Source organism: Pseudorasbora parva, chromosome 9 (genome assembly GCF_024679245.1).
Source record: "Pseudorasbora parva isolate DD20220531a chromosome 9, ASM2467924v1, whole genome shotgun sequence".
Classification (NCBI taxonomy): domain Eukaryota; kingdom Metazoa; phylum Chordata; class Actinopteri; order Cypriniformes; family Gobionidae; genus Pseudorasbora; species Pseudorasbora parva.
Window position 1 is genome coordinate 9,541,607 of NC_090180.1, and position 12,167 is coordinate 9,553,773.

The window sequence follows — 12,167 nt, forward strand, 5'->3', positions numbered from 1 at the left end:
AAAACACGAATCTGAAGTACAATCAGGCGGTAGCGACACGAATCAGGTTGTTGTTCTGAGTAGCTTCTTGAAGTGCTGTCTTTCATATTAATTTAGGCAATGTAGACGGTAGTTAATTTAAAGAAAAAATCTTAACCAAAATGTATCTGTGAAGCGATTTTTACTGTGTACTAATGCGTCAAATGAATAGCCGAATACATGATTGTTTATTAGCCTAGTTGAATTTTCCTTTAGCTTAGCAGATAAATTATTCTATCTGGTACCCTTAAGGTTAAAAATGTTAATATATGCTGGAATTGAATGTCAATTTTGTAATCTAATTTTGATATTGATGTTTAGCTACGAGGAAAAACAAAACAAAAAACATATAGGCCTATTTCACCAAGGATTTAATTAGGCTATCAGAATAGGCTACTGGGAACACCCAAGATATTGATGAATGAACCCACATATGAGCATCATGAGAGCACTTTGGGATGTGAGTATATATTGTATTTAACTCTTTGTCTTTTGCTAAATGTGAAAACCTTAGATATATGAAAAAACAGTTTGGTTTTGCTGATTAAACATTCCCATTTTCAAAAGTATACTGGAATAATTTGGGCAGTATAGGCTGGCACTGCAGTCATGTGGGATATTGTCTCCTGATTAATTATTGTCTGTCTCCAAGTGGCACCACGATGCTTTGATGTAACAATGGAACATTGATTGAAAAACATCACAGCACTGCATGAGTCACACTTTGTCCCTGTCTGCTCTCTTTTTATGCACAGAACACAATCTTTAAAATACCTTTACCATGTGAATTATCAGTTGTTTTTAATATCCAAATGTTTGAGTGCACATTGTGCATGTTTATTTTTTAAATTAGTGATTATAGTTTCCTTTAGTCATTCTTTTTTCATTTATGTATGTATTTATTTATTTATTTTCTCTGCAGTTAGCCTACTAGTTGTGGTAAATCAAGATGAGTGTGGTCTTTACAGTCCACTGCTTTTTGTCCTTTTCTATTACTGTGTGCGCCTGATGCACTGCGTTTCTGGAACAAAGGCAGGATCATTTGTGCTTGTTAGAGTTGTTTGAGCATGACAATGATTATTATATCCAGCTTTTGAGGCTGATCTTTTCCCTGATGTCTTCCCCGTTCGTTAATTAATTTTAGTTTTTAGATTCTCATTGATTTTAGGATTTTTTGTGAGCTTTGACTTTCTGCTGTGATTCAGTTTTTTTTTAAAGTTTTTTTTATTAAGCTTCAGTAGCCTACTTTTTGTTAGGTTATATGTGACTTACATTGTCTTTCTATTTATATTGACTTATATATTATATATTATATATTATATACTATATAACAATTATTTTCTTTTAAAATATCCCATCCCCCCCAAAATATTTAACGTTTAAAAAAAAAATCAATGCCACTAGCTTTTTTTCTTCTGTTTTTGTTATTTTCAATAGTAACCACTAGAGGGAGTCATCTATCTATATTCATCTTCAGAAAGCACATGTTTGACACCAAAAATTGGGAGACTGCTCTTAAAAAAAAAAAAAAAATCATCCTGGAGATGGTCATTCTTGCTTATATGCGTATCCTTATATATCATAATGTATGTCCCAAAGAGGAACAGATGGACAAACATTATTACTACTTTTTAAATAGTACTTTTGATAGAATTAACCAGTAACGCTTAGCATTGTGAACACACAGCTGCTCTATATGGGTGTCTTATGATGCAATTCTGCTTTAGAATATCATCACAGTAGCCTCACTGACATGGATTATCACAGATTACAGTAAAGTCTTGTTTTATCTGTGATCTAAATGTGGCGATGTCTCTTAATGTAGTTTGCAAAATTATGTCATACTTTGTAAGTGTGTATTGTTGTAATTTAGTTGTAAAATAACTGGATGAACTTGACAACAGCGCACATTTTAAACACTCAAACGTGCCCTTTAACCCGTTGCAATGGCAACAGATGTAACACCAAGAGTGTTAGATGCACTTTCAGAGAGGGGGGCTGAAAAATCTATATAGGCTATATTTAGGATAATAAATGTCATTTGTCTGGTGTAACAACTGTGTTTCTTAAAAAAATAAATAATTGTGGGTGTGTATTGTGTTTATGACAACCTTCCTTCGTCTTTTAAATACAGTTGTTGTTTTGTTTGGCTCAAATAGTGCTCCATTACTCAATGTGGTACGTTTGGCATTCTGACAGCACGAACGCCACACTGTTTGTTTGAAACGTACCTAAAAACCTTTCACACACTTTTTACCTTAGAAGAGTCATCTGAGCATGTGACATGCAACATGTGACAAATAGGCTAAGCTTAGACATTTATGCAAATTATTCAACCTTTTTTCTGGTTTGTTTAGATCTGTCTTGCTTTATTTTACTACCATATGTGAGTTTTGTTCTACTGCCGTCTATCGTTCCACATGTAATCAAGTTTGTGTCCTACATGAAAACAGAGTGTGTGTGTGTGTGTGTGTGTGTGTGTGTGTGTGTGTGTGTGTGTGTGTGTGTGTGTGTGTGTGTGTGTGTGTGTGTGTGTGTGTGTGTGTGCGTGTGTCTGCTTGTTTTTGTGACATATCAGGACACAAATGTGTATAATGCACAGCTATTACAGAAGAAGGTGAAATATGAGGACATTACCCATGTCCCCATTTTTCAAAATGCTTATAAATCATACAGGATGAGTTTTTTTGAAAATGTAAAAATGCAGAATGTTTCCTGTGATGGGTAGTTTTAGAAGCGGGGGCAGTATAGCGGAATACGGTTTGTACAAAATAAAAACCATTGCGCCTATGGAATGTCCCCACAATTCACAAACGTGTGTGTGTGTGTGTGTGTGTGTGTGTGTGTGTGTGTGTGTGTGTGTGTGTGTGTGTTTAAGTCCAAAGTTCAGGAAAAAATTTCACTTTGGGGTGACTGCATTATTCTAAAGTCATATTGGCATGATGTCATTGTCTAGGGTAGGGAATGGCTACTTTACGTGTAGTTTCTATGTGGGTGTAGATGAGCAATCCTCTCCGGTGAGGCGTGGCCTGTACCTGTATAAATTAAAGCATGTCTGGAATGTCATTCATTGCACTGACCAACACAAAGACAGCACAAACCAAAAGAACTTGCCATGCAGAACTCAGTAGCACAGTGCTTTCTCCTTTCTGTTGGGGCTGTTATTTTTAGCTCTTGTCTGAGAGAGTCTACAGCTCAACGGGAGCATGAGGAAACGTACATGGGCCTGCAGCTTGAGGCTCTGAAGAGCATTATTCTGGAGTACCTGGGGATGGACGCACCACCCAGGTCTGGTGGAAGAGCTTCTCACCAGGACTTGGTCAGGATGTACCGTCAGTATAGGAGAATTGGACAACTGCTAAAAGGGAATTCCAGTGAAGAGCAGGAGCTCCAGCCTGCAAGAAGAGCCTCTACTTTGCTCTTTCCCACGACAGGTAAGATTTTATTATAATTACGCAAATTAAAATAGTTTAATTTTGTAATTTAAAAGCAAAGTAAATTTGGTTTAAAAATCTGTGTATATGTGTTAAAAGTGGATTTATTTTAGACACACACATACATACATACATACATATCTATCTATCTATCTATCTATCTATCTATCTATCTATCTATCTATCTATCTATCTATCTATCTATCTATCTATCTATATATATATATTTTGAACTCAATATGGCTATATATATATTAGGTTCAAGGAGAATATTGGACAAATGGAAAACACTATCTATATATGTGTATATAGTTTGCATTGTCTAATTTGTTATTATTTTTAACTCAGTTTTAATGTAATGTTTTACTGAACTGAATGTAGCAAAGTCAATATTTGTTCTGGTTCTCTGTTTGTGTCTATCAATATATACATCCACACAAAACATATGTATATTTGTTTTTAATTAAATGTACATATTCACTGTACTCAAGTAGATAGATAGATAGATAGATAGATAGATAGATAGATAGATAGATAGATAGATAGATAGATAGATAGATAGATAGATAGATAGATAGATAGATAGATAGATAGATAGATAGATAGATAGATATTAGTATTCCACATTCAGATTTGGTCTGGTATTGTGTAATTTCAGTTTTTCTTTGTTGTTTTCCTAACAGTACATCCTCTGAATTCAAGCATGGATTCAAGGCAACAGTGGTTCAGAGCTGCTTTCCACAAGAACTCGCGCATCAAAACTGGAGTCAACCTTAAACACGCAAGGCTGCGAATTAAGAGACCTCACATTGACAAAATTTCACCCGGCCAGCCGTGGCTATCAAAAGACATTGTGGTTAGAATACATACAACTGGTTATCATAAAGAGACTGTATTTCATACGAGGGACTTGAGGTCTCGGAATGTCATGTTGGATTTAACAGTTGCAGTTGAGAAGTGGCTTAAGGACACAAGTGCTGAGCTTTTAATTGTTGAAATTTGCCTCCTCAAAAAACAAGAAGTGAGAACACAATCCATGCCTCGGGTTCTTTTACAACTTGACCAAGAAGGGAGGAGAAGCAGGAGAGCTCTTTCTACTAAGGAGGAAAGTGTTGAGGATGAAGGTCACTGCAAGAGAAAGTCCTTAAATGTTTCCTTCAAAGAGATCGGCTGGTCAGACTGGGTTATCGCTCCTTCGGGCTATTCTATGCACTACTGTGATGGTTCCTGTCCACATAATTATAAACCTGCCAGTATGCATACACAGGTTAAGTCTCGTCTGCATCTTATGTCCAAAGGAATGACACCCGGGCCCTGCTGCGTACCAGCTGCCTATGAGCCAATGGTTCTCATGCACTATGACAGTCGTGGAAAGCTGAAACTCACACCTTTCAACGATTTGATAGTTAGTAAGTGCCACTGTGCATGAGCAACATTGGCACATGTTTTTAAAGGACACTGATTATTTGACTGAACATTAAACTTTTAATAGAGAAGATGAAAAGAAGCCGAAATATCCAGCCAATTAAACGTTCTCACACACATTTGGTTACGTTGCTCAGGTGTGTAAAATAGTTTGGCTTCTTTTGAAACCAGATGCCTGCTTTCCTGCATACACTGCCATGTTGACTGTATTTTCACATGATTGGCATACTGGAATATCAAGTTATTTATTTTAATTTATTTGAAAAGTTTTGTACCTTTTTTTATTAGTTTGTTACTGTGTTACGAATGAATCAAGTTACCTTTTGTATTTTTGAAAGAATGTTAATAAAGTAAGGAAATGATCATATATTTTCAGTATGGATGTTTAGCGCATGAATCACTGTTCACATTTCAATAAAAACAATTCAACATCCTCTCTGAATATAAGATGAATGTCCTCATATTATTTGAGCTGCTATGAAAACTATGGATGTTGTTAAAAAGCTTTGAATCCACATTGAAATTACCTCCTCATGCTATTAAATTGCAGAAAATAGACCATCAAAATGAATCATCTGTGTATGACTCACTATAGGTCATATAACAATGAACTATGAAATGAATTCACAATATGTTTAACATAAAGTGTAAACTTTTAAATTACACTCAACATGCAATATCCGCTCAATTAGATAATACTTCAAGGTGAGGTCAGCCATCCATAAAATATATTTATCCATGTTATCCAATAATATCCCATCTATAAAGATAGCCCAGGTCTTACATCTGTAGCCTTGAAAGCGCACATTTACGTTTCATTGGCCTTGACCAGAGAGTGAATGCTCTCTGAAGCAAGCGCAGCGGAGGCATGAGTTCATTTGTAACTTAGTATTTACATAATAATGTCACTTCTGTAGTCCATAAAAATTGGTTGTCTTTTGACTCTTGACTGTAAATATTCTTGAGATACATTTATTAACTGATGTATTGTTTTGACACAATGCAATCATTTCATTGATAATGATAATAATCATAATGATTACACAATCAAGCAAGAAGCAAAATGACCTTATACTTATTACTATCACTTTATTTGCTTCAAAGAAAAAGTATACTGTCTCATTCATCAATAACAGTGTTTTAGTAGGCTTAAATGTTCTGATTGTTTTGAATGTTTGATCAAATAATATGGCGAAATAAACAAGCAATTGCTCTTTACTTCAGTAGATGTGAGTACAGTAGTACAGAAATTCACCTCAACATATCTGACTGTGCCAGTCAACTGGAAACTGTTTGGATGAAATGTGTCAGTAGGGACCACTGAAAGCTCCTTCAAAACAAAAGTTTTGCTGCCAGAATTGTAATATTGTCTATTTGCATATATCTATTTTAATTTTGTCTTATTTAAAAAATAAATTAAAAAATATTATTATGGTTTTACATTTTACATGTAAATGTTTATATATGCACAGTATTCTTAATTATGTACACCTTCAACTGCTCTTTAACACAAATATGTAATCAGCCAATCATATGGCAGCAACTTAATGCACTTGGGCATACATGGTGAAGACAATCTGCTAAAGTTCAAACTGAGCATCAGAAAGTGAAGAAGAAAGTAAGTGATTTTAAACGTGGCATGGTTGCTGGTGCCAGACGCTGAAAGAAAGGCAACAGTAACTCAAATAACCACTTTACAACCGAGGTATGCAGAAGAGGTCAAAACTTAAGGCAGATGGGCTACATCAGCAGAAGACACACCAGGTGTCACTTCTGTCAGCTCAGAACAGGAAATTATGGCTCACCAAAATTTGACAAAACTGTTGCCTGGTCTGATGAGTTTCAATTTCTGCTGCAACATTCAGATGTTAGGGTCAGAATTTGGCATAAACAACATGAAAGCATGGATCTATCCTGTCTTGAATCAACAACTGAGGCTGCTGCTGGTGGTGGTGTAATGGTGTGGGGGTTTTTTTCTTGGCACACTTTGGGCCGCTTACTATTTCCGGCAGGATAATGTGACATGCCAAAAAGCTCAAATGATCTTAAACTGGTTTCTTGAACATGACAGTGAGTTTACTCAAACGGCCTCCACACTCCTCAGATCTCAATTCAATAGAACATTTTTGGGGATGTGGTATAACAGGAGATTCGCATCATGAAAATCTCTGAGAAATGTTTCCAGCATTTTGCTGAATCTTCCAAAAAAGATTAAGGCAGTTCTGAAGGCAAAAAACGTACTAGCACACTAGCAAGGTGTATCGAATAAAATATAACGCTTTCTTTACAAAGACATTTTTCAACAATAGCTGGAAATTACAGAGAACTCAGAGACAGCCATAAATTTACTATAAGCTAACAAGACCATCACAAGTTATTCTTGTAAATTTGCCAAAACATTGTCTGTCAACAGACAATATTACCTCACTGACAACTTGAAAAAGTCGACAAGCACACTTCACAAATCAAATATTTAGGTTTGCAAGGCATACAAATGCATGTTCACGACCAAAAATATATATAAAATAGAGTGCAAGTGAATTTCTCACATATTTGAGCCCTGTTTCTGAAGCTACTATCTAAAGTATGCAGGTTAGTGGGACTGGGCCAATGCAATGTTTAAACTTTGATCAACAGTCATTACCTGACTGTAGGCTAATTAAAAGTTTATTTAAAGTCAACAACCATATCATTTGAGATCTAAGGTTGAGAAACATATATCTGAAACAGTGCCTTGCCAACAGGATATGCAGCAATTATGTTAAACTTTTTCATACTGAATTGCAAAGACAGAATTGTACGTTTCTGATTGCGACATTTTGATGGCTTCATGGTGCCATATAAACCTGCCTACTTGTCTAATGTTCCACTTGTTTCATTTAGTTGTGGAAGTGGAAAAGACACTCTCAGCTAATTTGTAGCTAATCACGGAAAGAGAAGATTTCAGCGAGTCACAGTGACATAAGGATCACAAGGCTATATCAAGGCACAGTCAAGACGGATAGTTATTACTGTCACCTAATTGATATGAAAGCTTGAAAAAAAAGTTTTGTATAGGTGTAAGCATAAATCTTATAAATATGAGGCATGTGACATGCACTGCACATACACTACCATTCAAAAGTTTAGGATCTGTAAGATTTTCTGTTGTTTTTGAAATAAATTTTAAAATGTAATTTATTCATCTAAAAAAATAAAATTATTCATAATTTATTCAGATATTTTTAATCAGTCATTAAAACAGTTTTCAGTGTCACATGATATGCTGCTTACATAATACATTTTTATCAGGATTTGTTTAGATTGATAAAAAACTGCATTTATTTTAAATATAACTATTTTTTAACATGATAAATGTATTTTACTGTCACTTCTGATCAATTTCATGCATCCTTGCTAAATAAAAGTATTAATTTCTAAAAAGTATTAAAAAATCTTACTAACCCCAAACATTTAAACAGGAAAAAAATGGGAAACATGCTTTTAAAACATAAAAAACATGATAAAAAATAAAATAAAATAAAAACCTTGCTGAAAAGTCCAGCATATGGCCCAGCATCTCAACTAGAACAACTTAGCTATGTTGGTCCACCAAACCAGAATAAACCAGTCTGTGCTAGAATGGAGCATTCACTCTGGTGCCTTCACGTTTCAGCAGGGATTATTTACACCTGTTAAACTGTGATCAGTGAGGTCATGATTATGTTTTGCTGTCTCTGAGTTTAGTCAGTAAACTAAACTGGCTCATGTAATGTTTGTGAGGGCATTCGAATGGCTCAGGTCAAGTCTATGTCTTGGGCAGAATGTTTTGCCCTTCATTTTACCATCTGAAAATAAGGACTTGTTTTTGTTTCACATCATGCCACACAAATCACAAATGATTTCACGGAACTAAAAGATTTAATATTGGACAGCAAAACATTTCAGACTTTCAAGCATCTGGCATGATGTAAACATCCTCTGAGATTTCAGCCTGATCTGGATGGAAGAGGGCAGGATCATTGCTGTAGATTGCATCATGCGGATCACACTCCAGGTATGCTTGATGGGCTCTAAATGGGGGCAAAAGTGAAATTCAGTTCTTGAAAACTCAGTTAAATCCTCAAATGCCACATTAAAACACATTATAAAAAGGTGAATTGCAAAATTTACACCAGCATATAAACCAATGAATATGTATAATATATAACGGAAAAACCCCTTTTAATCTGACTGTTATAATACTATTTCCACACATTCAGATGTCACAGTGATCTTGCAAAACAGAGAGCAAATAGAATTCAGGAGGAAATTCCATTTTTACTTCAAAGACTTCTCCTCATCACCCAATTTCTGGTGATCTACATTACCGTAGGGGCTTACACGCACATATACCGATTAGACTTTTGTACTTTACCTGTGCGTGTCCTCGCTTTGTACAGCACGACTCTGAAATTCGTGCAGATTGGACTGTCCACTCTGAAAGTTCTCATAGATTGGGCTCTGCGGTGCAGGTTGAAGTCCTCCGGCATATCCACTGTACGGAGACTCCCTGGAATGACCATCGTGGCTCTTATCTTGGCTCTTAAGTTTATTAGATAACTCAATATCAACTGATTTTCTGTGTCGAAACCACAGTAGCACTGCTATCCCCACCAGAAGCAAAGCCACAAGGAAAATAGGCAAACCAACAGCAAGTCCAAGTGACGGGCTGTTAATCATGCAGTCATCTGTAGAATTACTTACTGAGCAAATAGTGGTATTATCATGCATGGCCTAAAAAGATAAAAAAAAATGATGTTATAATATCTAAAATGACAGCAAACATTCAATCACTTAAATCAGAAAACATCCACAGCAATGTACTTTGTAACAAGAGAAAGTGATATACTTTTAAATAATGTGATGTACCATGAAATCAATCAAATTAACCATGAAATAGTTTATACTAATGTAACCCAAATGTATAGTTCATAATAGATATAACCTTACCATATTGTGTGTAGCCTTGGTGAAACTATATCACATATGTCTGTATCAGTTGCTGGCAGAAATGTTCAAGCTGCCGTTTGGAGTTTCTTTTTGCAGAAAGTCTTAAAGTTCCTCTTTCGGTGGAGAAGTCATGCAACCTGGAAATTCAAACCCCCACACAATCATTCTTCCTGTTGTCTTCCTATAAACAGTTATTTGCTCTGAAATGAGATTTGTAGGCTCTAGCAATAAATTATATGCACATAATAATAGCTGAGCATGACCTCTCAATCGTTACCAGTGTCCAGATTGTTCATGAAACACACCATTTGTTCTGCATATTTTCATCCAATGCTGATCATACAGCCTTCAGTTTAAATCATGCTATGAAAGCTATTGGAAACAATATACACTGGCCCACACATTTACCAAGTCGCCTACCAGAAAATCACTGAATGGGATAGTTTGAAGATACAACAATTAAAGTTGGTTAACCAGCTCAAGACTTCAAACTGAAGCTCAAAATTAGAAAAATATATAAAACATGACAGTAACTCAGATGTTGTGGGAAGTGTTGATATAGACATCCTCTAGAAAATGAGGAACTTAGTTATGCTAACATTGCAAGACCAGTTAGCACAATTAACTAATTCTCACTGTTTTCACTGGGACTAATTTTGGTATGTGGTTTCAAAAAGAGGGCAAAACAATGAAACTTTAAGGTTAAAAAAAAGCAAGTTGCGGACACTGTCCTGGTCACTTGTGCTTTTATCACCCCCTGGTGTTAAAAATAATGCATGTGCCTTCAAACTGAAATGTTTGCATGATTCTTAATCTTTGACAGTGAGCAAAATGTGAGGACGAAATAGTGTAATTAATGCTCTTATTAATATTTGTAAAAAAAAAACTACATCATTCTTGATTACAAAAGTTACTTAATGTGTTACTTTGAGACCCATTCTCAGCAATGTTGACAATAGCATCAAACTGGAAAACCCCAAATTCAAATCCACAGAATTTATGGAAAATGATTCCGGGTTCAGTGGAAAAATTGCTTTTTAAGTACAACATGTTGTGTTAGTATGTCAAACATCTCTGTTTGTCTACTTAGCCTAAACTAGAAGGCTAAACTAAGAAACTTGATTTTCCAGTGTTAGGTTTGCTTTAGACAGATAAACAGGAGCTAAATCGGTTCTTCATGAGTTAAGCTTTGCCTTAAGGTGGCAAGATTGTGACTTCACTTCTTTGCCTCTGTTTTTATTTTCAGGACTGTGATGTAGCCTATAAATATCACTTTTAAAACTATTTAATCACGATTTATGAACCAGAGACACGTGGGAGTAAAATAGTGGCTAGTTGGCTACTGCAAATGACCCTATACCAAACTGGCATGTAACGGCACATATTATGCAACATCTGATTGTTATCTCAACTATACAGAACTTCTCTATTTAAAAAACATACCTGCTGTAAAACACTTCCTTCCACATGTGTTCATGGTTCTGTTAAATTGTATTTTACAAAATAGTTAAAAAATAGTTTTGTTTCATATTGATCAAATTGACTGAGACGGCTGCAAGAAGTTCCATTTATTAAAAAAAACAAAGAGCTATAACCAAACAATATTTTGAACAAGCACTTACTTAATGTGTTACTTTGAGACCCATTCTCAGCAATGTTGACAATAAGCATCATGACACGTCTGGATGAACCCGACATCGAACAGCTCGTGGCAGAGAGTTTTTTCTTCATTAGAGTTGGGAACCGAGAATCGTTCTTATTTTCTAATTCAAAATTAATTTGGGAACTGAAGGATCTCTTGACATTTCCTTCCTTAACAATGATAAATCTACAGTTTAAACTTAACACGCACAAATTCCAACACTATCTCATTACTCAACAAATGACTCTTAAAGGCATGGTTATGATTTCCCTTTTTTTAACAGTTAATGTGTCATGTTGCTGTTTGAGCATAAACAACATCGGCAAAGTCATGATACTCAAAGTTCAAAGCAAAGAATGATATTATCTTTTACAGAAATAGCTTTTTAATGGCATCAAATGGCTGGTAGGGACTACGCAAGCTTCCCCTGGGTTAGTGACATCATTAACCCTGAAATTTACATAAACCCACCCCCAGGAACACGCAACAAAAGGGGTGAGGTTATAATGACGGAATATGCTAATCAACGACTTGAAGATAGTTAACTCCCCTTAAACTACATTCGGGAACATCTTGTTGCATGTTGTCACTTCTTCTCGTATCTCTCCATCATTGTCTAACTTAGGCTTGAACAGAAAAGGCTAAACATTTATACATCATGTGATTCTTGAAGCTCC

General features: G+C 35.5%; 1 protein-coding gene across 2 annotated transcripts; it reads left to right on the forward strand.

Annotated features, from left to right (window-relative positions):
- Positions 1-27: 27 nt before the first annotated feature.
- LOC137090070 (bone morphogenetic protein 4) lies at positions 28-5,318 on the forward strand. Of its 2 annotated transcripts, XM_067453773.1 has the most exons (3): positions 28-478; positions 3,190-3,452; positions 4,136-5,318. In XM_067453773.1, the coding sequence occupies exons 2-3, from the start codon at positions 3,239-3,241 to the stop codon at positions 4,879-4,881; spliced, it is 960 nt and encodes a 319-aa protein (XP_067309874.1). In that variant the 5' UTR covers positions 28-478; positions 3,190-3,238; the 3' UTR covers positions 4,882-5,318. The 2 variants fall into 2 exon arrangements, with proteins under 2 accessions (XP_067309874.1, XP_067309873.1); XM_067453772.1 differs by lacking the exon at positions 28-478 and having other exon boundaries at positions 2,616-3,452.
- Positions 5,319-12,167: the final 6,849 nt, after the last annotated feature.

What these genes read in the sequence shown, in the direction of transcription:
- LOC137090070 (XM_067453772.1), top strand. Translation starts at nt 3,134, where the DNA reads ATGCAGAACTCAGTAGCACAGTGCTTTCTCCTTTCTGTTGGGGCTGTT. An exon ending in TTTGCTCTTTCCCACGACAG is followed by an intron (nt 3,453 to 4,135) that starts GTAAGATTTTAT and finishes TTTTCCTAACAG; the next exon opens with TACATCCTCTGAATTCAAGC.